Source organism: Neomonachus schauinslandi, chromosome 5 (genome assembly GCF_002201575.2).
Source record: "Neomonachus schauinslandi chromosome 5, ASM220157v2, whole genome shotgun sequence".
NCBI lineage: Eukaryota > Metazoa > Chordata > Mammalia > Carnivora > Phocidae > Neomonachus > Neomonachus schauinslandi.
Window position 1 is genome coordinate 106,180,337 of NC_058407.1, and position 27,860 is coordinate 106,208,196.

The 27,860-nt window shown below is 37.4% G+C and overlaps 1 protein-coding gene across 5 annotated transcripts in view; it reads left to right on the forward strand.

The window, feature by feature from the left end:
- Positions 1-1,822: 1,822 nt before the first annotated feature.
- CUL2 (cullin 2) overlaps positions 1,823-27,860 on the forward strand; it is a 103,918-nt gene continuing 77,880 nt past the window's right edge. For 2 of the 5 annotated variants that reach the window (XM_021686027.2, XM_021686030.2), the window contains exons 1-2: positions 18,942-18,988; positions 23,775-23,915. In XM_021686027.2, the coding sequence (XP_021541702.1) occupies positions 23,797-23,915 (119 nt within the window). In that variant the 5' untranslated portion in view covers positions 18,942-18,988; positions 23,775-23,796. Of the gene's footprint in view, positions 1,853-1,943; positions 2,094-10,076; positions 10,095-18,941; positions 18,989-23,774; positions 23,916-27,860 lie in introns of those variants that run through there. The other 3 variants (XM_021686028.2, XM_044914979.1, XM_021686029.2) reach the window with 3 other exon arrangements.

The window sequence follows — 27,860 nt, forward strand, 5'->3', positions numbered from 1 at the left end:
CTCTTAAAAATTATTGAGGGACTCAAAGAGCTTATATTTATGTGGTTTATATCTAGCAATAGTTACCATGTTAGAATTAAAAAGAAGTTTTAAAACCCAATTATTAACTTGAAAAGTAATAAATGCAAACACAGTTTAACATACATCACGTTTGTATGAAAAATAACCATTTTAAGATATTCTACTTATCTTGGGGCGCCTGGGTGCCTCAGTCATTAAGTGTCTGCCTTTGGCTCAGGTCATGATCCCAGGGTCCTGGGAGCGAGCCCCGCATCGGGCTCCCTGCTCCGCAGGAAGCCTGCTTCTCCCTCTCCCACTCCCCCTGCTTGTGTTCCTGCTCTCCCTATCTCTCTCTGTCAAATAAATAAATAAAACCTTAAAAAAAATAAGATATTCTACTTATCTTGACATGGCTTTACATTTTTTGCATATCTCTTTAATATCTGACTCAAAAAAAGCATTCTCTGTGATTCAAGTATATGAAGAAAATAGGAGGCCTTAGGAGAATTTAATAGTCTTTTCAGTTAAGTGTGGAAATTCTTCTCTCATGTTACAGAAAATTTGATAAAGTGATAATTTCTTAAAGGTTATTTGCAGTGAAGAATCTGAAACCATATTAAGGAATCTTTTGTACTTTGTTTTTATGTGTGTGCAACACACAAAAACACACACGCACATGCATATATTGATCTATCCATCGGTCTATCTGGCACTTTGAATGGATCTTTTATCCATGTGTGATTTTTTAATGGCCTGCATTGGTCATTTGGAAAATATTGGTTCACTGTGTCATGTAGATCTCTCATACATTGACACATCTCATCATTATCAAAAAGTCCCACTTATTAATAGCACTAAAGTCTTTAAGCTATTAACTTTACAAATCAAACTGCCAGTTATTTTACCAGCAAAAGATGGGTTTATTTGAGAATATCAGAGAGTTGTAATCGTGGACAAGCAAGCAAACAGGATTTTTAATGGCCTTAAAGGATTGGTACAAATAGTTTTAAGAAAGAGGGTTAGAAGGGGAAAAGTTTGAAGAACAAGACTCTAAGATCTTGTGGATATGAAAGGCAAATAAAGAATAAAGCCAGGCTTTTGTTCCCTGCGGTTCTGTGTATAGGAGGAGGTGACGGGTGAACCTACATTTTTGTCAACATTACCGGTTAAGAATTAACACCTTTTAGGTTGATGTCGTCGGGGCTTTGGGGAGGTGGGGACTCAGTGATGAAGACTGTGAAGAGAAGTTCCTTTATTTAAAATACATTTATGTCTCAGAATTTATCTATAGACAAAAACCCACTAGAAAAGGAGTATGTCAGAGGGGAACATAGTTTTTTGCTAATACATTTTTGACAATTTGAAAAGCCCATGGAACTGTTGGCAAGGAGATTGTAGGTCTCAGAATATTCACATAGGTCTGAAACAACTCAAAGGGAAAGTACTTTTGTTGAAAACACCTTTCTGACATATTGTTACTACTAGTGCCAAAACTTGGTGGGTCCTGAGTCGCTTGAGCTCAGCGAACCGTGATTGTCTCATTAACAGGGAATACCGCAAGGAGTCACTTCGAATACTGATTTCCGTGGCCTTTCGCAATGGCACTAAATCGGGCTCTCTGCGCTTGCCGTAACGCGGACTCTACCATTGCTTTCCGAGGGGGGACTTGGAGGTAGCGGAAGAAGGAGCCCGAAGGGTGTGTGGTGGGGGGAAAGCCGGGCGCTCCGGAGGACGGTTGTTTTACGGATCCCGTAACCAGCTCCTCCTACTCCCCTTTCCCCTCTCCCCGCCGCCCCTGTCCCGTCCGGGAGCGGCGGCAGCCTTGAGCTTTGCTGTGTTCCCGCCGTGGCAGGTGAGCGTCCGGCGCGCGGGCTCCCCGGGCTTCGCTCCCCACCCCCCGTGTCTCCTGGGCCGGTGGCGGCGGCCGGCCGGGGAGGCGGCCTCGGCGCACAGTAATGGCAGCGCTGTGAGCTGGGGAACGCGAGCTGACAGCCGCCGCCGCCCACCTTCCTCGCCGGGGGCTTCGTCCTTCACTCCTTCGGGCTGCCTCCCCCTCCCCTTGTCCCCTGTCCCTAGTCCCGCTTCTGCAGAAGGTAACCCCGCTGAGGGTCGGGGAGCCGGGCTGCAGGCGCCGGGAAACTTCCCTTCCCGGTTAATGGGTGGCGGGGATGGGGCGGAGGAAAGGAGTTGGGGGCGAGGAGGGGGGAGGGAAAGGGATGGAAGGGGGGCGGCGAGGGAAGATGGTGTCCTGTAAGTGACCCCGGCTCCCCGGAGCGCTGACCCCTAAGCCCGGCCACCCCCTGGACTGGATCCCGGGCCTCCCCTACCCGGCCTTGGCCGCCCCTCCCTCGGCCCCATTTTCTTCCGAAGGAGGGAAGGTGAGAGTGCGTGTACTCTTCTGCTTGTTTACGAGCTCACACGGATACACAACTCTGTGTTTGGGGGTGTGTTGGGGGGGCATCAATCTCTTACATCCTTACCACGAGTATTTTCACTTTTGTTTCCGCAGACAGCGAAGATTGATAGCTATGGGGAGGAGTAACCTACGTGCACTCCAGACCTGTCTCTACGCTTAGGGTCTGGTGAAAAAAGATCCTTAGACTCCTCAGAGCACTTACACACTAGGGAGTCTGGACCATTCCCTACAACCCCACAGATACGTGCATGTAAATAAAACATCTGTGAATTGCACACTGTTACTGTTAAATCATCCCCTTTCCCTCAGGGATTACTATTACCAGTTGATGGGCGGCACTGTGTAAGTTTGCATTTTGAACATAATTAGATTAGATAACTAGAATAGATAAGATTTGAAGATATTAACATACACTGTAGGCGCTTTGACTTGACAATATAAAAATCTTCGAATTAGATCTGTCCCAAATGTACATTCAAAGTAAAATTTGGGAAATAATCACTTTGTTCTCATTGACTACCGACTACCTAATAGATATTTAAAAGCACTCAAAAGGCTGTACCCTACCCTTTAGAATCACACATTACTTTCCAAGGCAGACAGATTGGTTATACTTTGCCTGTTTTACCCAAATACAGTGTTTGGAAGACCCTTCCAAAAGAGTCAGAGGTGAAATTACGATGGACACAGTGTTTTGAGTTATCCCTTTTTTCTTTTCAGATGCTGTTTATAATTTGGGGGAACATTTCTACAGTGTGCATGCACATAGAGTGTGAAACATACCTTTCCTATGTATTTGAATGTTCAGATGCATCTGAAATAATCTTACTTCACTCCATCCTCTGGTGATTTTCAGTGGTTTATGAAAGTTAAGATGGTTTATCCATGTCTTTTATCCTCACCAGTTTGTCATTAAATTAAATGTTGTGGACCTTCTTTAAAGTTAGTTTTGTCTTATTTATCAGTTAAATATTAAGTACCTGGTTTGTATGTCAAGTATTATTACAGGCATTAAGGATACAACAATAAGCAATATGTGAAGTTTCTGCCCTCCTGGAACTTCAGTTCTGGTGGGAGAGGGAGAGACAGATAAGACATAAGAAATAAAAATAATTTCAGAGAATCATTAAGTGCAATGAAGGAAATAAAGTGGGAAGTTGTGGTAGTGACTGAGAGAAGACTACTTCAGATGCTGTGGTTGGGAAAGACCTGTCTGAAGTGACCTTTGACCTGATATCTGAAAAGTCAGAAGAGTTTAACGTTTGGAAGTCTGAGGGAAGAGTATTCCTACGTGAGAGAATAGCACAGGGAAGTTCCCAGAGGTCGTGTCAAGCTTGGGGTCAGTAAACTGACAGAAGCTCAGTGCATGTGGACCCTGTGAGGGATAAGTTAGGTCATAGCCAAGGGCCAGATCTGGTGAGGTCTTATTGTCCAAAAGAATTTGGCTTTTATTCTTAAAGTACATTGAAAATCTTTTGGAATTTTTGTGAAACTGGAAGTGATCTGGTCTGATTTACAATCTGACTGCAGGGGAGATTGGATAAAAGGAGAAAAGAAGCAGAGAGACCAGTTAGAAGGCTGTGGTAGAGTAGTGACTGGTGTGTTAGAGACAAGTTAAAGATTTTTGAGGTGTATTTTGGAGCTAAAAGTATTGATTGAACTTGTGACTTGCATGAAAGTGCAGTTGGTTGAGACAGGGGTGACTCCTGGGTTTTGGGCTTCACCTGGAGGATGGTGATGCCATGTATTGAGATGAGAAGGCGGTGAGGGAAGTATGTTATATGGGGAAAAGGTTGAATAGGTAGGACATGTTAAGTAGGACCTGTTAGATGTTCAAGTGGAGGTGAGAAGTAGGCAGTTGGATATACAATCTGGAGTTTAGAGAAGAGGTTAAGAAGTCATTCATTCAACAAATGTTTTTCAAGCACCAGCAGTGGACCTGGCAGTGGGGCTATAGTAGTGAAAAAATAGACAAAAATCTCTCTTCATGGGACTTAAATTCTGGTGAGGAGAGAAGGAGGTGGGGCGTCATCAGCACTTATCTGTTGGTTTATTTATGTTTTGAATAAAAACTACATTCACATGATTCAAAATTTAAAATGTTCGATGGGGTACAGAGTGAAAATCTCCCCTATTTCTTGTCTTCCGTTACGCCCAGTTTTTGTAGCGCTAAACAGGGTTCGTGTTTTCTTACATACTTTTCCAAAGATATATTTTATGCACATTTAAGCAAATATGTATATATTCTTCTCCCCACTTTGCCAGAATGGTAACATTCTTCACCTGCCTTGACCCCTTGTATTTTTTAGAGTATGAAATGGTGTTTTAAGTTATGAAACAGGTTGAGACCACCTAAGGAAAGATGTAGAGAGAAGTGGAAAAAGCCCTGGAATACTGCAGCATTTTCTTTTTCTTTTTTTTTTTAAGATTTTATTTATTTATTTATTTGACAGAGTGATAGTGAGAGAGGGAGCACAAGCAGGGGGAGTGGGAGAGGGAGAAGCAGGCTTCCCGCGGAGCAGGGAGCCCGATGCGGGACTCGATCCCAGGACCCCAGGATCACAACCACTGCAGCATTTTCTAAGTTGGTCCCTGCTCTCTGAGTTTTGGACCTACAGATGTGGAGTTGTTTAAAGAGTTGTTACTTTTTGTGAGACTTTTTACAAAAGTTTGCACTGTTTCTTTTTTGTTCCACCTTTCTTATCTGCCTGTTCTCTTTATAAACTGGAAAATGTCTGATTATAATTGAAGGCAGTGTTTTCATGTATATACTGTCAGTTAAGTTCAAGAAAATTGATGACAGGACCCGCCCTGGAAGATTAATGTTATGAAGACTTTTGACTGGTTATTGTTAAGTCTAGGAAAAACAGGCAGAAATTTGGAATGTTACAAGATTTATAACAAGTTATTGATACTTGAGATGTATGACTGAATCCTTGCTCAGTAATCAGTTGATCAAAATATCTATTCAGAGTGATCTGGCTCTTTGCCTGGGTTTGAATCTTAACAGTAATGTTTCTATTATATTGCAGATGTTAGCATAATCCTTGTATTATTATCTTTAAGAATATTTAGAGTCATCCTATGTTACTACTTTGTGTTTGGGAAGGCTTATTGGAGATACTAGAACAGTGTAGGTCTTTTGATCCTTAAAAGTTTTGAGACAGTGAGTAGTGTTAAGATCATTAGCATCTTCTGCAACTTTTGGGGTGCAGTTGAACCCTGTTGATCTACCTGGAGGAGGGAAGATGGAATATTTTTTAATGAATTTATAATGCTTTATATATTGGTTTTGACATTTTGATTTTCAGTTAGCTGTCTTTAGCCAGTGACTTGCTATGTAGCTTTATCTACCTGTTTTTTCCTGAGATTTTTCTTTTTTTAAAGATTTTATTTATTTACTTGAGACAGAGAGAAGGAGAGCACAGAGGGAGAGGGAGAAGCAGGCTCCCCTCTCAGCAGGGACCCCGATGCAGGGCTTGATCCCAGGACCCTGGGATTATGACCTGAGCCGAAGGCAGATGCTTAACTGACTGAGCCACCCAGGCACCCCTGAGATTGTTCTGATTTAAGAATTGTTTTGTTTGGTTTTATTTTTGTGGTCGTTTTTGTTATCTTTACTTCTCTTGTATTCTTTTTTGCTGGAGATTAAGCTACTAGTTTTTAGGTTGGAGAAATATAATCTTTGATGGAAAATATTTAATAGTACTTTTTGAAGCATTAGACACTATGTATAAGACTACCATTTGAAGTATGTGTAGTGAGTGTGTTAAACTAAAATTCTGTAAATGTATAAGTGTTAATGTTCTATTTGAAGATTTTAGTTATCTAAATGATTTTCACTTATATACTTTAACATCATAAATGATGTTACTCTTGTTATTTAATAATTGTGTGTGTGTCAGAATTTTTTTTATCAACGAAGTTGACAATTTATCGTTTTTGTTTCTCTTACCAGCTGTAAGTTTCTTGAAGGCAGCATCTCTAGCACCTGTAAATACATAAGTATCTCTTAATGACTTAAGTCTTGTTTCAACGTAGGTTGCTTTTCAAATATTGAAATGTTGGATTTACCTACCCTGTGTAAATACTTCTTGAATTTCTCAACTTTGTTTTAACTCACTTGAGGGAGAGAATGTATAATAGGATACTTAAAAACATTTTTTTTTAATTTTGAAAAATATACCTTCACCCAGGTACCTTTCACCCAGCTTTCCCTAATGTTAATAACTTATGCAACCAGAGCACAGTGATCAAAACCAGAAGTTAACATTGGTACAATACTGTTAATTAAATTACAGACCTTATTTGAATTTCACCAGTTTTTCCAATAACGTCCTTTTTCTGTTTCAGGAATCCCACATTGCATTTAGTTGTTGTGTCTCCCTAATCTTACCTGATCTGTGATAGTCTTTTCTCTTCTTTCATGACCTTCACACTTGTGATGAGCGTGTGGTCATTTATTTTCTAGAATGTCTCTCAATTTGGGTTTGTCTGATGTTTTCTTGATTTATTGTAGTTTTGGATTTTTGGCAAAAATACTATAGAAGTAACGTTGAGTGTAATGTTGAGTCCTACATTCAGCATTACTAGTGTTGAGTACAGGATGTCAGTATATCCTATTTGAGATGGTGTTAATTCTCATTTGGTGGGCCTCATGTCTGTCAAATTTCTCTACTTGCAAAGTCACCATTTTTCTCTTTGTAATTACAAGGTATCTTGGGAAGATTCTATGAAACTGTGCAGATATCCCTGTTCTCAAATTTTGCCCAGTTTTCAGTATTCTTTGGTAGATCTTGCCTGTAACAGTTATTATAGTGGTGTTTGCCTGATGGTGATTTTATTTTACTCATTTCCTTCTACATTTATTGATTGGAATTTTTCTGTAGGGAAGAACTGCCCCTTATTTATTTATTTAGTCATTTGTGTTTATTAGTGTTGAGTCATAGATACTTGTTTTATTCTATGGCTTATAATATAATGCTGTCATTATTTTGTTGCTCAGATTGTTCCAGGTATGGTCTTCAGGTTGGCTCTTTGTCTTTTCAACATGCCCCCATGGTCTTTTCTTTAGGAACGTACTTCTTTTTCTGGCGTGATAACATTTTCTAGGTTTATCTTATATTTCTCCACTGAGACCCTGGAATGAGTCACTTGTCCAAGGAGCTCTGGTTCCTTCTATTGGAGATGATATTTAGAAACCAAGTTCTGAGTGTGATGTGTGCTTATTGCTACTGAGGTGTTGTTGCTCCTATTAGGCCCTCTCAGCAGACAGAGCTAGAAATAAATGTATGTGTACACATTAATCCACATGTATGCAAACATCCATGTTTATTTCTGTATCTTTTTATCTATGTGTGTTATTAAACCACGAGTTCATACTGATAACTCTGATTCCAGACACTGTAGAGTTTATGCTAGCCATCCCCCTTTGTTTATAATTACTATTTTCTGATAGTGAGAAATAGAGCTTACTTTGGTATGAAGTTACCAGAATAATGAATGTAACAAGAAGATCCCCAAATAGTCCTGAACCTTAAGAAACATGTTAAGCTTTCAAAATATTTCTTTTATTTGGTAGAAGTCTGTATAAACCAGAAGTAATCACATTTTGTCTTCATAGTTCTAAGTATTGTTTTAATTACATTTAGAATTTTTTAGAGATCACTTTGCACTGAGATTCAGATACTTTCTTTTGCATGAGAACTTTGTTGTCCATATGATCTGGATTTTAAACACTTAGAAGGACACTACCTTTTTCTGTATTTTTTTTATTGTGGTAAAATATACATAACAAAACTTCCCATTGTAACCATTTTTAAGTGTACAGTTCACTAGCAGTAATTGTACTCACAGTGTCTTCACAACCATCACCACTATTTCCAAAACTTTTTCATTATCCCAAATAGAAACTGCAACCATTGAGCAATAACTCACCATTGCCTCTCCTGCCAGCACCTGGTAACCTATAGTCTACTTTTTGTCTTTATAAATTTGTCTCCTTTGGTACTTTATAAAAGGAAGATCATACAGTATTTGTTCTTTTGTGTCTGGTATATCTTATTTGACATACTGTTTTGGGGATTCATCCATGTTGTACCATGTATCAGAATTTACTCCTTTATTATGAATTATTAATATTCCTTTTACATATATTGCATTTTGCTTATCCATTCTTCTGTTAATGGGCACTTGAGTTCTGTCCACCTTTTGGCTATTGTGAATAATGCTGCAGTGAACATTCTAACCCAAGTATCTTTCTCATTCTCTGCTTTTCATTTCCTTTGGGTATATACCTGGAAGAGTAATTGGTGCTCTCATATGGTAATTCTGTATTTAGTTTTTTGAGGGCCTGCTGAAATGTTCCGTGGTGGCTGCGCCATTTTACATTTCCCACCAGCATTACACAAGGATTCCAGTTTCTCCACATCCTCACCATTGTTCGTTTTTGGCATCTTTGCTTGTTGTGATAATAGACATCTTACCAGGTGTGAAGTTGTATCTCATTGTATTTTGGATTTACATTTCCCTAATGACTTGTGATGTTGAGCATCTTTTCATGTGCTTGTTGGCCATTTGTGTATCTTTGGGGGAAATGTCTATTCAGGATTTCTGCCCATTTAAAAATTTGTTGTTGTTAAGGTATTCTTTATATACTCTGGGTATTAATCTCTTTTCAGACATATGAGATGTAAATGTTTTCTCTCATTCTGTAGATTGTCTCACTCTTGATAGTGTCCTCTGATGCATGAAAGTTAAATTTTGATGAAGACCAGTTATCTGATTTTCTTTTGTTTGTGTTTTTGCTATCATACCCAAGAAATCATTCCTAAATCCGATGTCAAAGCTTTTCCCCTGTGTTTCCTTGTATGAGTTTTCTATTTTTATATGTTTAGATCTTAAGTTTAGGTCTTCCATTTTGAGTTAAATTTTGCATATAAGTAAGGACAGTGTATTTTGTGTGGATTATCAGTAGATGCTTTATGTTGGCACTTATCTCCAAACTTTGACTAGCTTGGAAGTTAAATTTTAGAGGGCTAAAAATCAGTTATAAAGAAGGTAATTGAGGATTAAGGAAATTGTGTGGCATTATGATGAAAGGAATTGTATTTTTTCCTATCTGAAACAGGTGAACATTAAAATGAACTGCTTATGAGAAAAATAGAGTGAAAGAAAGCCTTTTAAATTGATATATGGGAAAAAAATTGATATATGGGAATAAAGTATGAGAAAGGTAAAGGCATAAAGATTTCAGCAGTGGTATAGTTTTGGTCTTCATTAGATTCAAAAACATGGATAGAAAACTTAAATTACAGAAAAGAGTAAAAAATAATACTGCCTAAACTTAGCGTTGTCCAGCAAACTTGAGATGTATTTATAAATATTGTCTTTTTATACTGTTTTTACGTTGTGCAGATGGAGAAAGTGAAATAGCAGCTAGCCTAGGATCACACTGTCATTGACAGGGCCAGTTTAGAATATTAGTTTCTTGATTCACACCTTTTCATTTTTGAGACCAGTATTTTCCTTCTTTCCTTTCTCTCTTTCTTTCTCATGGCTTGTTTGTTTTGTTTTTTAAGTAAACTCTACTCCCAGTGTGGGGCTTGAACTCTCAACCTGAGATCAAGAGTTGACCCTGAGATCAAGAGTCACATGCTCTACTGACTGAGCCACCCAGGTGCCCCTCTTTCTTATGTTTTGACATCTGGCAGAAACTTCCTCCACCATGCTAAGACATTCAGCTTTTTAGGTGGGACTTGCCTTCTTCTAGAACGCTGAACTATCATCCCATCCACTTCCTCTGAGCCAACTCTAGTTTCTACAGTGGCAAATAATAAATGCAGTAGAGGACAGTGGATAAGAGCTTCATCTTGAAGCCAGATGAATCTGGATTCAGATTCGGGGATTGCTAGTTAATAGTTATATATGTATTTTACCCAAATTTTCTAAATGTCAGTCTCTTCATTTTTAAAACAGGGAGAATGATAATAGCCATTTTAGGGTTATTCTGAAGAATTGATGAGATAATGTTTAAAATTTATTTAGCATGGTTTCTGGAATATATGCAGCCAATAAAGATTTGCTATCATCATTATCATCATCATTATTATCATTATCATTATTATTATTATTGACAACTCAAATTAGATGCTGTTATGATTGTAAGGAATGGGCAAATACATCCTGCTTAGGGTCCCTCCTGTAGGAAAATTGGTGTCATTATTTTGCATTTCTTTTTATAACTTGCTGTGTTGGATTGTCTTTATTATTATTTTTTAATATTTATTTGAGAGAGAGAGAGAGCAAGCACGAGCAGGGGGAGGGGCAGAGGGAGAGAGAGAAGCAGACTCCCCACCGAGCACAGAGCCCGACATGGGGCTCAATCCCACGACCCTGTGATCACGACCCAAGCCCAAATCAGGAGTCGTATGCTCAACTGACTGAGCCACCCAGGTGCCACTGGATTGTCTTTATTCTTTACCTTAAGGGACACTTAAGTGAAAGAATGGGATTGTAAGAGGTTGTGTCGTCCATGCTGTTTTTGGAATTTTAAACAGGAGGTGGTCAGCAAAGTTGATGTTTATCCGCCATAGCTGTATCACCTTTTCTTACTCTCCCATGTCTGTGTCTTCTATAGCTGTGCCAGGATTTAAGTGGGAGTTAATATATTTAGCAGCTCACAAGTATATTAATGTGAATGGAAAAAAGGACCAGTTGAGAAATAGTGATAAAGTTGATAGGAATTGGAAGATGAAGCAAGGACTCTGAATTTTATTATAGCTAATAATAAACCAGTAGAAACTGATTAGTATGTGATTCCCTCCTCCAAAAAAGCTAGGTAACCCATAACAAACAAATCAGATAAAGCAAATTACTATTAATCTTAGCATCTTAGCCTGTATTTGTGAGAAAAGATTTAAATCCAAGATTTTTAAATATATGTGATTTAATTTAGCTCTCAAAAGAATAGGATAACAAATATTGCAATTCTTTAGGTAGTGCAAAGACAGGATGATTAGGGTAACCCTTTTTTTTTTTAAAGATTTTATTTATTTATTTGAGAGAGAGAATGAGAGAGAGAGCACATGAGAGGGGGGAGGGTCAGAGGGAGAAGCAGACTCCCTGCCGAGCAGGGAGCCCGATGCGGGACTCGATCCAGGGACTCCAGGATCACGACCCGAGCCGAAGGCAGTCGCTTAACCAACTGAGCCACCCAGGCGCCCCTAGGGTAACCCTTTTTAATGTTTCGGTAGAAGATCCGGTCTAGGAGTTGTGCTCTGGATCTTGTAATTATTTGTGAAAAGGCTGGTTGGTCACAGCTTTGTTTAGCATGCATGCCAGTGTGAGCTTGCCTACCTTTGAGGGAGTTAGACAAATTCAAGTTCTCTAACTCATTTGAGATAGGTATATGAGAATGTTTTTTTTTTTTTTTTTAAGGCTGGTTGGTGTCTTAAATTCCTTGCCTAAATTATTAAGAAAAAAGTGAGAATTCTCAGCTAGTAAAAGGGACATTAAACTTCATGCTGATAAGAGCGATGTGAAAACTTGAGAAAAAAAAGTACAGTCTGTAGAGACTTTGGGGAGAATCTCAAGTTCTTTGAGGAGAGAAGGGTCTTTAATTCTGGTCAGGTGGATTTATTTTGGAAGCACTTGCCTTCTATAACTTACTTACTGTAGCATAAATACATTCCTTACTCCCCACTATCCTCCCTTTTTTTGAGACTTAAGGGTTTTCTTCCTGCAATGTACATTTTGCCAACTGAGATTGATGAGAGACTACTGTATTTCTCTTTACCGTTTTTCCCCTACTTTGTCTTTTTTTTCCTTTTTTAACATATGATGGAAATGCCATTTGTGGAGTACTTAGAGCTCCATGGATCAAATCTTACTGCAACAAAAAGCATGTACCCTATGCCTCATCAAATAACAAAGATATCTTTTGGCTCTATCTATTGGCTCACTCATTTGAATACAGTAAGATGAAATTGTTTAGATGCAATCTTATAGCTTATTTATATATGAAATGACAGCATTTTTAGTCTGTATAGTAGAGGTAGCATTTCCTATGGAAATGGAAAATACTGCAAAGTTAATAATGTTCTGTATTGGGCCTTAAGTATTTTCTTTCAAATTATATTAATTATAATGATATTAATTAGAATATAACCTGCTCTAAGCCCATTAAATGTCATTTGAAAAACTAAATATGGTACATTGACTATCTGAAATTAATTTAGGCCCCAGTATTATATTACTGGTAATTCTTGGAATGGCCAAATTTTTGTCAGTAGTGGTCAGTACTGAAATAAGAAGTCATCATTTGGTAGTTTTGTTTTGTTTTTTTACTAAAAAGAGTCACGGGGCACCTGGGTGGCACAGTTGGTTAAGCCTCCAACTCTTGCTTTTCACCCAGGTATGATCTCAAGGTCATGAGATCAAGCCCTGCATGGGGCTCCGCTCTCAGTGCAGAGTCTGCTTGAGACTCTCTCTACCTCTCCCTTTGCCCCTTTCCCCCACGTGTGTATGCACATGTGTGTATGGACTCTCTCTCAAATACATCTTATAAAAGAGAATCACAATATTATGTGTTTAGCCTTTTACATTATTCATAAATCATACTTTTGGAAGTCAAAAAATGTGGCATACTGGGGGGTGGCTCAGTTGTTAAGCATCTGCCTTCGGCTCATCATGATCCCAGGGTCCTGGGATCGAGCCGCGCATTGGGCTCCTTGCTCGGCATGAAGCCTGCTTCTCCCTCTCCTACCCCTGCCGCTTGTGTTCCTTCTCTCGCTGTGTCTCTCTCTGTCAAATAAATAAATAAAATCTTAAAAAAAAAAAAAAATGTGGCACACTAAAGCATTTATCAGTAGTTAAGCTATAGTCCCCTTCATCAAGATGTTAAATGTGGTTATACATTTTCCAAAAATAGTTTATACTTCAAATATTTATCCAATATATATATCAATTGTGTATCTAAAATGGAATATTTTGAGGTTACTTCTTTACCTGTTGAAATGTAATTATCCAAAACAGTTCTTTATATGAAAAATGTTCATGGGTGCCTGGGTGGCTCAGTTGGTTAAGCATCTGTTCGGCTCAGGTCATGATCCCAGGGTCCTGGCATCAAGCCCCGCATCGGGCTTTCTGCTCAGCGGGAAGCCTTCTCCCTCTCCCTCTGCCTGTCGCTCTGCCTACTTGTGCTCTCTCTGTCAAATAAATAAATAAAATCTTAAAAAAAAAAAAAAAGAAAAATGTCCAAATGAAGAACAATACTGCTTCAAATTAAGATCCATCTGATCTTGGCAAAGTTACGTTTTTTATTTCTGCTATTATTCATAAATTTGTTTTTAAAACAATTTTGTCAGGCTAGGTTAACACATCATACTTAAGTAGTAGCATGTTCATTTGGAGCTCTCTTTCAGCCTCAGAAACCTAAAACTCACTGGAAAGTTAAGATTCTTAGTGACAGGTCAGCTTTTAGTGTTCTGAGGAATGAAGTGTGTGTAGTGAGGAGAAAACCTAAAAGAGATTTTAAAACATTTCTATCAGAAATCTAGATAACTCATCAGTTTGATTTTCCTGATTACTTTTTTATTCTCATCTTTACCGTAGGTTACTTAGCTGTTCTCTTAAAACTGATAACTTGTTTTAAAATCTTTGTCATCAGAATATTATTAAAATATTTACCAACTTTTATGGGAAAGATGTCAGAGTGATAAATTAGACAACAGAGAACTTTTTTTTTGTTAAACAAAATACATGATACATACTAAAGATTTTAAGTTAGAGTCTTTGAAGAATTTTAAGCAGAGTGTATGAAATAATCAGATTTGCATTTTGGCAAGTTTACATTGGTTATGGTATGTGACATGTATCAAGGGGTCAAAGGAGGATACAGGCAGGTCACTTAGGAAGCTATGGCAGTGATCAGGTAAGAGGTGGTGGTTTGGATTAGGGTGATGTCAGTGGGAATGGGAAGAAGCGGATGAATTCAAGAAATGGTTAGAAGATCGAGTTGACAGGACTTATTGATTGGATTGATTTGTAGAGGAGAGTAAGAGAGAAATCAAGAATGACTAATAAAATTTCTGGCTTGAGGAACTCTGGATGATATCCTTTACTGAAATGTGGAATACTGCAGAAGGATGGACATCTTGAGTTTGAGGGGTCAGGTTTATGGAAATATAATTTAGACATAGAAAAATATGTTCTTTGAATTTTGACAAATTTATATGGTCCTGTAAGTACCACCACAATTAATATCACCCCAAAAGTTTCCTGTTGCTCTTTTGTAGTCTTTCTGAGCCTCTGACAACCATTGATCTGATGTATGTCCATGTATTTTTGCCTTTCCCAGAATGTAATGTAAATTGAATCATACAGTATTTAGTCAAATGAGTCTTTCCTTTCACTTAGCTAATGCTTTTGAGAATCATCTATTGTTGTCCACATATCAATAATTTATTCCATTTTATTGCTGAATAGTATACCACAGCATGGATACACCATATTTTGTTTTTCCATTCATCAGTTGATGGACATTTGGGTTGTTTCCAGTTTTGGGCAGTTATGAATTAAGGTGTTGTGAAAATTTGTGTTTAGGTTTTTTTGTAAATCTGTATCTTTATTTCTACTGTATAAATATTCAAAAGGGGGATTGCTGGGTTAAATGAAAGGTGTATATTTAAGAGAAACTGCCTAAGTCATTATTTCATTTTAAATTTCCACTTGCACAAATGAGAGTTCTTGTTGCTCCACATCCTCATCAGCATTTGATTCTGTCAGATTTTTGACCCATTCCAGTAGGTGTGCAGTGGTATCTTTAATATGCATTTTTCTAATGACTCATGATGTTGAACATCTTTTATGTACTCATTTGCTATCAATATTTCTGAACTCTTTGGGTCTTTTGGCTAGTTTTTAATTGGATTGTGTTTTCTTATTACTGAGCTTTGAGGGTTCTTTACAGATAGAGTTCTTTGAGAGTTCTGGGTACTAATCCTGTGTGTGTGTGTGTGTGTTGTGTATCTGTCCTGTATCAGATCTATATCTCACAAATATTTGCTCCCAGGCTGCAGCTTTTCATTTTTTCTGTTGAGGTATAATTGCCATATAACATATTAGTTTCAGGTTTACAACATAATGATTTCAGTATTTGTATATATTGCCAAATGATTACCACAGTGTGTATAGTTAACATCTGTTACATAGTTAGAAAAAAATTTTTTCTTGTGTTGAGAACTTTTAAGATTTACTCTCTTAGCAACTTTCAAGTATGTAATATATGGTATTATTAACTCTGATCATTATGCTGTACATCACATCCCCAGGACTTATTTTATAACTGGAAGATTGTACCTTTTGACCCCCTTCACCCATTTGCTCACCCTTTACTCCCCACTTCTAGCAGCCACAGTCTGTTCTCTGTATGTATGTATTTTGTTCCATACAGATTTTATCATTGTTTTTCCTATCTATGGAAAAAAAAAATGCTACTGGAATTTTCATAGGGATTGCATTGACCCAGTAGGTTGTGTTAGGTGGTATGGACATTTTAACATGGAATATCTTTTCATTTGTGTTTTCTTCAATCAGTGTCTTATAGTTTTAAGTGTATACATCTTCCATTTCTATGGTTATTTATTCCTAGGTATTCTTTTTGATGCAATTGTAAATGGGATTGTTTTCTTAATTTCTGTTTCTGGTAGTTAGTTATTAGTGTATAGAAATACAACAGATTTTTGTGTACTGATTTTGTGTCCTGCAACACTACTGAATTAGTTTATTATTTCTAAAAGTTTTTTGGTGGAGCCTTTAGGATTTTCTATATATAATATTGTTATCTGCAAAAAGTGACAGTTTTACTTCTTTTCTAATTTGGATGCTTTTTACTTATTTTTCTTATCTAATTGCTGTAGTTAGGATTTTCAGTAGTATGTTGAGTAAAAGTAGTGAGAGTAGATACCTTGTCTTAAAGCTTTTAGCTTTTCACTATTGATTACAATGTTAGCCATGGGCTTGTAATATATGGGTTTTATTGTGTTGAGGTACATTCCTTTTAAGCCCACTTTATTGAGAGTTTTTTTTCATAAATGGATGTTAAATTTTGTCAAATACTTTTTCTGCATCTATTTAGATGATCATATGATTTTTATCCTTGATTTTTTAAATATTTATTTATTTTTCCAAGAGAGAAAGAGAGCGCGAGAGAGGGCGAGAGAGTGAGCATGGGGGGGAGGGGCAGAGGGAGAAGCAGACTCCCTGCTGAGCAGGGAGCCTGATGTGGGACTTGATCCCAGGACCCTGGGATCGGGACCTGAGCTGAAGGCAGACGCTGAACCAACTGAGCCACCCAGGCGTCCCTATCCTTGATTTTGTTAATGTGGTCTATTCACATTGATTGAGTTCAGGATGTTGAATAAATCCCACTTGATCTTGGTATATAATCCTTTTCATGTATTGTTGAATTTGGTTTGTTAATATTTTGTTGAGGATTTTTGCATCTATGTTCATGAGGGATATCAGCCTATAATTTTCTGTTCTTGTGGCATCCTTGTTTCATTTTGGTATCAGGGTAATACTGGCCATGTAAAACGAGTTTGGAAGGGTTCCTTCCTCTTCTGTATTTTTGAAACAGTTTGAGAACAATTGGTATTAATTATTTGAATGGTTAGTAGAATTTACTAGTGAAGCCGTTTGATCCTGGACATTTGTTTGCTGGGAGGTTTTTGATTACTGTTGCAACCTCCTTACTAGTAATCAGTCTGGTTAGATTTTCTATTTTTTCATAATTCAGTTTTGGTAAGTTGTAGGTTTCTAGGAATTTACCCGTTTTTTTTATACATTATCTAATTTGTTTGCATATTATTTGTCCATAGTCATTTCTTAGCAATACTTTATATTTCCATTGTATCAGTTGTAATGTCTTCTCTTTCATTTCTGATTTTATTTGAGTTCTCTTTTTCTTCTTGGTGAGTCTAGCTAAAGGTTTGTCAATTTAGTTTATTTTTTCCAAGAACCAGCTCTTAGTTTCATTGATCTTTTCTATTATCTTTTTAGTCTTTATTTCACTTATTTCCATTCTGATCTTTGCTGTTTCCTTCCTTCTGCTAACTTTGGGCTTCCTTTGCTCTTTTTTCCCCAGTTGCTTGAGGTGTGAAACTAGTATTTGAGATTTTTCTTGTCTCTTGTAGGCATTTATTGCTACAGATTTCCATCTTAGAATTGCTTTTGCTGCATCCCACAGGTTTTGGTATGTTGTATTTTTCATTTTCCACCCCTTTCAGTCTTTTTTTATTTCTCTTTTGATTTCTTCTTTGACTCTTTGGTTGTTCAGTAGCATGTTGTTAAATCTCCATGTATTTGTGAATTTTCCAGTTTTCTTCTTGTTATTGATTTCTAGTTTTATGCCATTGTGGTCAGAGATAATGCTTGATAGGATTTCAGTCTTCTTAAATTAATTAAGATTTATATTTTGGCCTAATATATGATCTCTCCTGGAGAATGTTCCATGTGCACTTGAGAAGAATGTATTCTGTTGCTTTTGGATGAAATGTTCTATATATATCTATTAAGTCTATCTGGTCTAACATGTTTAGGGTTGATGTTTCCTTATTGATTTTGTCTAATATAACTATCCCAGCTTTCTTTTTGTTTCCATTTACAAGGAGTATCCTCCATCCCTTCACCTTCAGTTTGTGTGTATCCTTACATCTGAAGTGAGTCTCTTATAGGCAGCATATAGATGAGTCTTGTTTTTAAATCCATTTTGTCACTCTTTGTCTTTTGGTTGTAGAGTTGTGTCCATTTACATTTAAAGTAATTGATAGATATGCACTTGCTGCCATTTTTTTGTTAATTGTATTCTGGCTGTTTTGTAGTTCCTCTTTGTTCCTTTCTTTCCTTGCTCTCTCCCTTTGTGGTTTGATGACTTTATTTACTGGTGTGCTTAAATTCCTTTTTCTTTATCTTTGTGTATCTTTATCTTTTGTGTATCTTTTGTTTTGCTTTATGGTTACCATGAGGCTTACATATAACAACTTATATTTGTAACTGTTTAAGTTGATAACAACTTAAGGTTGAGCGCATTCTAAAGCTCTATCTTCATTTTTACTCTCCCCCACATTTTATGTTTTTGAAGTCATGTTTTACATCCTTTTATTTTGTGTATTGCTTAACTAATTATTACAGTTATAGTTATTTTTACTACTTTTGTTTTTTAACCTTTATAACTACCTTTATAAGCAATAATCCACTATCTTTGCTATATATTTATCATTTTCTTGCCAGCATTATTCCAAGAGCAGAAGTTGTTAATATTGACGAAGTCCAGTTTTTTATCAGTTTTTTCTTTTATGATTCAGGCTTTTTGTGTCATAACTAGGAAATATTTGCTTAATCTTTTGCTTAGTTTTTAATGTGATCTACCTAAATTATCCCCTTATTCTCCACCAGAGCCGCTAACTCCTTGCAGTGTCCAAACATGTTATGCAAAGTGGGCAGGGGTGTGGAAGGAAGGGATGGAGGCAAAATATGGCCCAGGGGCCAAATCCTTCCCTCTCCCTGTTTTTTGTAAGTAAAGTTTTATTGGAACACAACCATGCTCATTCATTTGCTTCTTGTCTGTGACTGCTTTTGTGCTGCAATGCAGAATTGAGTTAGTTGTAACAGAGACTAAATGGCTCTCAAAGCCTAAAGTATTTATCGATTCCTTTACAAGAAAAGTTTGTTGACACCTGAGACAATCTATTAGTTCCTCTTTCCCCTTTTCTTGGGGATAGCTGTCCTGGAGCCCTTTATTCTTATATGTCTCTCTGGACAGGTTGTTTTTAAACTCTGTATAGTTGCTATTCTGAGAAATTCCCGTTCCTCCTTTGTTAGATCCCTCTTTTTCTGGGATCCCAAGTCTTTCTTGGTTTGTTTCATTCCCTTCTGATAGAATATATCTTCTATTTTCCTGTGAAAAAACGCTGTGTGGGAAGTAAATTGATACCACTCTTGATAGAGAATTCTAAGTGGTTAGCCATTTTCCCTGAGAATTTTGAAGGCATAGCTTTATATTACCTTCCAGCTTCCAGTGTGGCTCTTGATAAATTTAAAATAAAGACTTTCCAACTGGTTATCCAGTTAGTTTCCTACAGTCTGGATTTTGCTGACCTGTAGGTTGAAGGTTAGTAATGCTTGAATATATAATATGTATAGCATAGAATGCATTCAGACTACTTTTTTTTTTGAGCAACTTCATTCACTTAGTATGTTTTTGAGGTTCATCCATTTTGTAACATCTATAGTACTTCATTCTCTTACATTGTGGAATAATAATCCATTGTATGGATAGACTGCATTTTATATATCTATTTATCTGTTGATAGACATTTGAGTTAATATCTGCTTTTTGGCCTTTTTGAATAATGTTGCTATGAACATTTGTGTACAGATTTTTGTGTGGCCATGTTTTCTCTTGGGTATATATGTAGGAGTGGATTTTCTGGGTCATATGATAACTCTATGTTTATGTAAATCACTTTTGTAATTATTTAATTTACTGTTGATAATCATACATATTTAGAAATGGTTCTCTGAGAAAATCTAGTCTATAAATTGTTTTCAAATGTAGTGAAAATTTTATAAATACTATAATTAATGTTGACATAATGTTATTTGGAAATGTAATGACACATGATTTTTTTTTTTTTTTTGTATTTAGAGCCTGTGATTTGTTTTTAGGGTTCGTAACACTCAGGGGCCTTAGGCATAGTACCTGTGTACTGCCTAAGTGTTAAAAACCCTAACATTGGGGTGCCTGGGTAGCTCAGTCTGTTAAGCGTCTGCCTTCGGCTCAGGTCATGATCCCAGAGTCCTGGGATCAAGTCCCACATCAGACTCCTTGCTCAGTAGGGAGCCTGCCTCTTTCTCCCTGCTGCTCACCATCTTGTGTTTTCTTTCTCTCTCTCAAATAGATAAACAAAATCTTTAAAAACAAAACAAAACCCCTAACATTGCCTGGGTGGAACCCAGAAAAAAGCTAAGGGGGTAATGTGAGAACTTTGCGGATACTCAGTGGGACATAATCTAAGTGGGGATGGAAATGGTCTTGGCAGGATGTCAGGCATAGGACCATGGTATAGTCTTTAGTAAAGCACAGGGATGAAGAAGACTCATTTATTTTTACGAATTACCAGACAGCTTGGGTGATGTAGAAGAATAGTGCAGTGATCATGGTCCTGTTTCTTTATTTGCTCTGTATCATTCTTATATAAATTCCTCATGAATAAATTACCGTGTAAACAATTTAAATAAGATGAAGGAACTTAGATTTTTAGTTATATGAGCTTTCTATTGTGCAGGCAGAGAATTTAGGAGACAATTTCAGCATACTTTCAGCTATTGGTTCATTAATTTCTAGTATGTTTCACTAAGCTAGTATTTTTCTCACCTTAACTTCCATATTTTCCATCCATCTAAAAATGGATTATCACTGCATATGTACCCACTCTACCATAAACCTGTTGGTCTCAGCAAAGAAGTCAGTGTCACTCTAATTCTGTCAAAACTTGAATAAAGGTAAAAGGCAATCTATGTAGCCATTAAAATAATTTACAAGCAGTGGGCATAATGCCATTTTTATAAGGGGAATAAACTATTGTGAAGGGAACATTGACAACTTTTGGTATACAGTAACAAAATAGACCTTATCTTCAAGAAACAGATAATTACAGTTCAGGTTAGTTAATGCTCTCACAGTGGTAAGTACAGCATTTTCTCATGTGCTACATAAAATAGCGTACCTCACCTGGTTTAACTGGGCCCAGGAAAGTTTTTTAAAGACAGATATACTAGACCAAGGCTATAATATCAGTTAAGAGTTAGGTGAATGGGTAGAAAGAGGGAGGAAGAAAAAGAGAAGAATTTTAGGTAAAGAAACCAAAAAGAGTAAAGGCTGGGTGTATGTAACAGCCTGTTGAGTTCAATGACCTCTAAGCAGAGAGAAGTTACTGGATTATGATGTCAAGGAAGGGAGTCCCATGAGAAGAGGAAGCCGGAGAGATGCTTATACTAATGTCAAATCATAGAAGCTTAGTGTGCCAGGTTGTCAGTGAGCTTAAGCTTTGTGCTATCTGTAGTGGAAAATACCAAATGGCTTTAAGTACAAGAGTGACATGGTCAACTTTTTGGTAGGTAGGTTATTTTTGTCTTTGTCTTTGCCTGTTCTGAGATTCTAACCTTGAAGGTCACAAATTTTATTTATTGACCACTGTATCCTCAGAGGCTAGAATGGTGCCTGGCAAGTATTTAAGATTCACCAAAGATGCTAGTAAGGCAGTATAGTTGCATATAGCAGTTAAGAGCATGGGATCCGGCACAGGTCTGAATCCTTCTGAGGCCACCATTAAAATAGTGCTGTGACCTTAAGCAGGTTTCTTAATCACCCTATGACTCAGTTTTCTTATCTGGAAAATGGAGAGAATAGTTGGACCTACCTAATCAGATAGTTCTGAGAATTAAATTAGTTTATATAAAGCACTTAGAATAGTGCTTGGCTCATAGTAAGTACTATATAAATATTATAGGAATGGATGAATTTAGGAAATATTCAGGAACACAGTTCGATAGGATGTGGTAAATAAGGGTGAGAAGGAGTTAAGGTTAATTCCCTTTGTAGAGCTAGAGCTTTAGGTCCTCCCTCCCTTCCTGTTTCTCCCCTACCCCTACTCACAATGTGCATACACAACACACAGACACGTACGCTGACACTCACTCACTCTTACTCTCAGATTACTGCTCATCCATTCTAGTTAGTACTGGAAGTTTAAATAAAGCCTGGTGGTTAGTCTCTGGTATGTTAAGGAAAGACTGTTGTTGATTCAGTGTGGCACATCCTCTTGGGTTTTGTCTGGCTTCTCTCTGATTCCTTTCCTTTCTCTTTCTTGAAGTTTCTTCCTTGGACTCCTTGAGTTCTTTTCTTCTCAGGACAGAAATGTAAGAAGGGCTTAGATCCACCTCCAGTTGGTGGGCTGGGGGTGTGTAGCCACTTTCCTCTCCGTGTCTCCTTTTTGTCTTTATGCTTCTTCCCCTTCTCCCCATTGTTTTCCTACCCCCCTATTTCCTACACAGTAGGAGAGACAAGAGAAAGGATTTCCTCCTTATTTGGCCTTGTCTGCAGGCTAGCTGCAGGCCTTGTCTAGTAATTATGGAAAACTTTGGGGAGGATGTTAAAACGTGTCAGAAAAGTGCAGTTCTTCTTCAGTTAAAGTTAACTTTAAGAGTTCTCTTTTTTTTTAGATTTTATTTATTTATTTGAGAGAGAGAGAATGAGAGAGAGAGAGCACATGAGAGGGGTTAGGGTCAGAGGGAGAAGCAGACTCCCTGCCGAGCAGGGAGCCCGATGCGGGACTCGATCCAGGGACTCCAGGATCATGACCTGAGCCGAAGGCAGTCGCTTAACCAACTGAGCCACCCAGGCGCCCTAAGAGTTCTCTTTTAATCTGTTTTTCTGATGTGATATTGAGAAGCATTTGGAATCTAGCACTTGAGCCAAGTTTCTCTACCCTTAGGACCCTTTTGTTTCAGAAACCAGCTAACTTCTAGGATATAGCTTGTCTGCTAGGCAAAAGAAATCTTTTAGCTCACTTCTAGGCTGGTTAAGGTCACCGGAACCAGAGGTTTCATGCTAGAGCCATGCTTTCATTAGTGGAGTGGAATTGGATACTCTGAGAATCTAAGATGGAGCCTCAGCTCTCTGCTGCAACCCTGATAGTCTTCGAAATCTATAAATTTTTCTATCTTTTTAGGTTCACGGGGATTTTGCATTCTACTTTACACTTCATTTGTTTTGATAGAAATGTAAATTTCCTCCCTAATCTTTTACCTAAACTAAGGCTCTGGGAAGATAAACCCTTTTACTTTCTTGTGTCTTCTCATATTCACCCACATACTACCCTCATTCCCCAGTTTAAAGAGTACATACAAGGATTTGGAGCCAAAACCTTTTTATTGAGTGTCTCTTGCATATTTCTCATGATGGGAGTTGGCTTTTTGGCTAATGGCGCCCCAGCTTTTTTTTTTCCCTCAACACATTGAGCCTTCTGAATCCTTGAAACAACACACTTGATCATAAATAACTTGTAGTAAAAGCTTTCCATTTCCTAGAGTTTGTAATGAATGTAAATATTCTATGTAATTCCTTGTCTGGATAGTCATGAAAAGATAGTGGCCAGTGTTTATTGTGTTTTTACTATGTGCCAGGTTCTGTTCTCACCCCTTTTGTCTATTGTGCTGTTGAATTATGTGATGCTTTAAAAACAAGTAACTTGTTTGTAGAATTCATGCTAACATTACTATTGTTTTTAATTAACAGATTTCAACACTAAACTTGCACAATGTCTTTGAAACCAAGAGTAGTAGATTTTGATGAAACATGGAACAAACTTTTAACGACAATCAAAGCTGTTGTCATGTTGGAATACGTCGAAAGAGCAACATGGAACGATCGCTTCTCGTATCCTTTTAGTGGCATTGATAAATATTCTTGTATTGTAGTGATATTGTATCGATAATTGTATCAGTGAACATTGGTAAATGTCCTAAAATTGATAAACTTGTTGAAAAGTGAGAACAGGTTTATGCTCATATAAATGAAAGAGAATGCCAGTGTGACTACTTTCACATATATTGTTTACATTTCCAAGTTCATCTGTATGTGTCAGTCAACAATCTGAGAACCTTTCATTTAACAATACTTATTGAGCACTCATGTATATGTCAGGTACTATTCGAGGCTTTGGGAATACAGTTGTACACAAAACCACTTTCCCTCCATTCTATTAAGGGAAACAGACAATAAACAGGTATTTAAAAAAACCTAATGCCACTGCTTCTACTAGCAGGTAGTGATAGACTTTGTAGGGAAAAATAGAGCAGGGTAAGGGCATGGAGAATGATTGGAATATGTATGTAAGTAGCTCTCTTAGGTGAGATGATCATGGAAGGCCTCTCTGAGGAAGATGGTGATATTTGAACAGAGACTGGACCAAAGCGAGGGAGCAAGTCATATCTGGGGGAAGAATGTTCCAGGTAGAGAGTGAATGGCAAGTTTAATGACTTGATAGCTAGAAATACTTTTTAATTTTTTTAAAACTTTTTAAGTTTTTTAATTGGGTTGTCTGTATTTGTGAATTAGCAATTTTATATGAAAATACAAATTAGTGGTTTCTCTAGAATAATCTGAATCCCAGTGTCCTGCATTCCTACATGACAGCAACCTTTTTTTTTTTTTTTTAATATATACATACTGTATATATTACTTATATATAAAAAACACTGTGCACCCCGGCATTCTGTATATAAACTCTGGCACCAAGAAAAAAATCCCAAATATTAAAATACTTCAGCTTCTTAGAATTTGGGAGGTTAAAGGGGTCTCTAGAAACCCTTGGCCACAGATACCTGGGGCAAAGCCATGGATGGCAGTCTCACCAACTCTACCAATGTCTGCCAGGGACCAAGGCTGGGTGGGCATGGGGAAAACGTAGGTACATTGGAACATGTTCACTGGCAGACTTCTGAACTGCCTCAGTCTTTTACCACAGGAAACACCACACGTCTTGTCTCAGGGTAAAGAAAGGGGGTAAGGTTGAGGCCTGGGTGTCTCTGGGTCCAAATGGCAAGGTAGTGCCCCAGGGCCTTGCAGGAGACCTTGAGGACTGGGTGGATATTGTAGGAACCAGAGATTCTTTCTCCAGAAAGGGAAGTTAATATGTGAAGGTATTAACCAAAATGTGTGTGGAGATTCACAGTTTTTTCCAACTCTGTGCTGCCCTCTAGCCGTCTTCTGGGTCTAAGGGATGGCTACCCTCATTACGTGGGCATATGCTCTTTAGAAAAGCTTGGATTTTATTAACAGTGACTCAACTTGTTCTTTTTTTTTTTTTTTAAAGATTTTATTTACTTATTTGAGAGAGAGAATGAGATAGAGCATGAGAGTGGGGAGGGTCAGGGGGAGAAGCAGACTCCCTGCTAAGCAGGGAGCCCGATGTGGGACTCGATCCCAGGACTCCAGGATCATGACCTGAGCCGAAGGCAGTCGCTTAACCAACTGAGCCACCCAGGCGCCCGACTCAACTTGTTCTTAATGCTTAATTCAGTTTTTATATTAAGCTGAATGTTGATGCAAGAACGGTGAGGTTCTTTTAGACCAACAGCAGACGATCTCATTCATTACATTTGTAGTCACTACTAAGAAATGTGTTAGGCTACCTATGTTCTTGGCACTAAAGATAAATAAAATGATGGTGTTTCTGGAAGCCTTCATAGTTTGCAAGGGTGTTTTATATTTTTTATATTATATGGTACCTCAAACAAGCCTGTCAGATTGGTGGGGCAGACATAATTGTCTTTATTTAACAAAGGAGGAAATTGATATTCACATCATGCAGGTAGTAACCGAAGGAGCACAGACTTGAATATGAGATTTCTAACATCTAATTCTCTATACTTGCCAGTATATCTAGAGGATAATTGATATGGATTTTGCCTTTGAAGAGCTTATTATTGAATTAGTCTAATTTTTTTATGGAACATCATGGATTGTTTTGCATAGGAATCTTAATAAAATGGAAAATGTTAAAGTTACTTGTGTGTTAATAAGGTTTCACTAGACAAGTACATAGGTAGTTTTAAGGCTATTTCAACTAAAATATGAACAGAGAAAGAAGGAGTTGGTCATAGAAATACCTGACTTCCCTGGAAAGTGTCGCTTTGGTCACTTATTTCTAAAATGTTTATTGTTTGATTCATCTAAGATAGTCCAGTTACCTGTTCATGAATTTTCTTCTCTCTTTAAAATAAAGAATATCTGCGAAAACAATAAAATTAAGAATGGAATTTCTTACTTTAAATTTTATTTTGGAAAATAAAGGACTGTGTTACTAATTGTTCTGAAGTAAAATCCTTTTCCCTGTTAATTTGCCCAAAAATACGAGGTTGACTTCTGACCCTTAGGTATCTTAGGTAGAAATTTTAGAGACTATAAAACTTTAATCTTTTGAAAATGAAAAGAAGCCTCCTCCAAATTGTGTATCAACATATGTGATAGTAGTTGATCTTTTATAAAGCATTTTTTGGGGTGTGTGAAGTGTAATGTGGTTGACCCTGAACACAGGTTTGAACTACATGTATCCACTTATACGTGGGTTTTTTGGGGAAAGATTTATTTTATTTTAGAGATTTTAGAGAGAGAGAGCTGGGGAGGAGAGAGGCAGAGGGAGAATAGAGAGAGAATCTCAAGCAGACTCCCTGCTGAGTGTGGAGCCTGATATGGGGCTCAATCTCAGGACCCATGAGATCATTACCTAAGCCGAAATGAAGAGCCAGGTGCCTGACCAACTGAGCCACCTAGGCACCCCTTCCCCCCCCTTTTTTCTAAACAAATACAGTACTGAAAATGTATTTTTTCTTCCTGATGACTTTAATAAGATTGTCTTTTCTCTAGCTTACTTTATTGTAAGAATACAGTATCTAATACATATACAAAATAGGTGTTAATCAACTATTTATATTTCAGATAAGGTAAAGTAAACAGTAGGCTATTAGTAGTTCAGTTTTGGGAAAGTCAAAAGTTACATGTGGATTTCCTTCTGCTGGGGGTTTGGCACCCCTCACTGCTTCGTTGTTCAGGGTTAACTGGTACATATGTGGAAAAGTTCATAAGATGTACATGTGGGGTTGAACAGATAGTTAGAAAGCAAACCCCTGCATAATCGCTGCACAGGTTGAGAACTAGAACACTGCCAGGATCCACCAACTCCCCCACTACATGACCGTCTCAGTTCACAAGCCCACTCCTTATCTTGGAGGGAACTACTATTGTGACTTTTGCACCTATTGTTTCCTGTTGTTGTTTTTTTTTAAATAGTATAACTGCTTATGTATACAGCCCTAACAATTATTGGTTTTTTCTGTGTTTGGAACTTTATATAAATTGAATCATGCTGTGTATATATTTTTGTGTCATAATTTTTTCTTTCAACTTATACATGTATGTGATTAATTTGTTACCAGTGATGTTGTAAAATATGTATTACTAGCCCCATTTTACAGCTCAGGATGTCGTGGTTTAGTGATGGGATAAGATGACTTACTCATATTGTAGGATAGAATGCTGAAGTAAAATGCTCAAGTCTCCTTATGCTCTTGAAGTGGGCATTAAGGAAGCTTGGTCTGTAATTTGAAGTGTTTAACATGTGTAAGTACAGAATTTATGGAACCCTGTCCACAGCATTTTTTACTAAATATAAACTCCATAAGGGCGGGGATTCTTAGCCATTTTGTTCACTGCTGTATTCCCAACATCTGGCACATGTAGGTATTCACTAAATATTTGGTGAGTGAATAGCTACTATCAATTAAATGTCATTAAGCATACTGTACAGATGAAATAAATAAC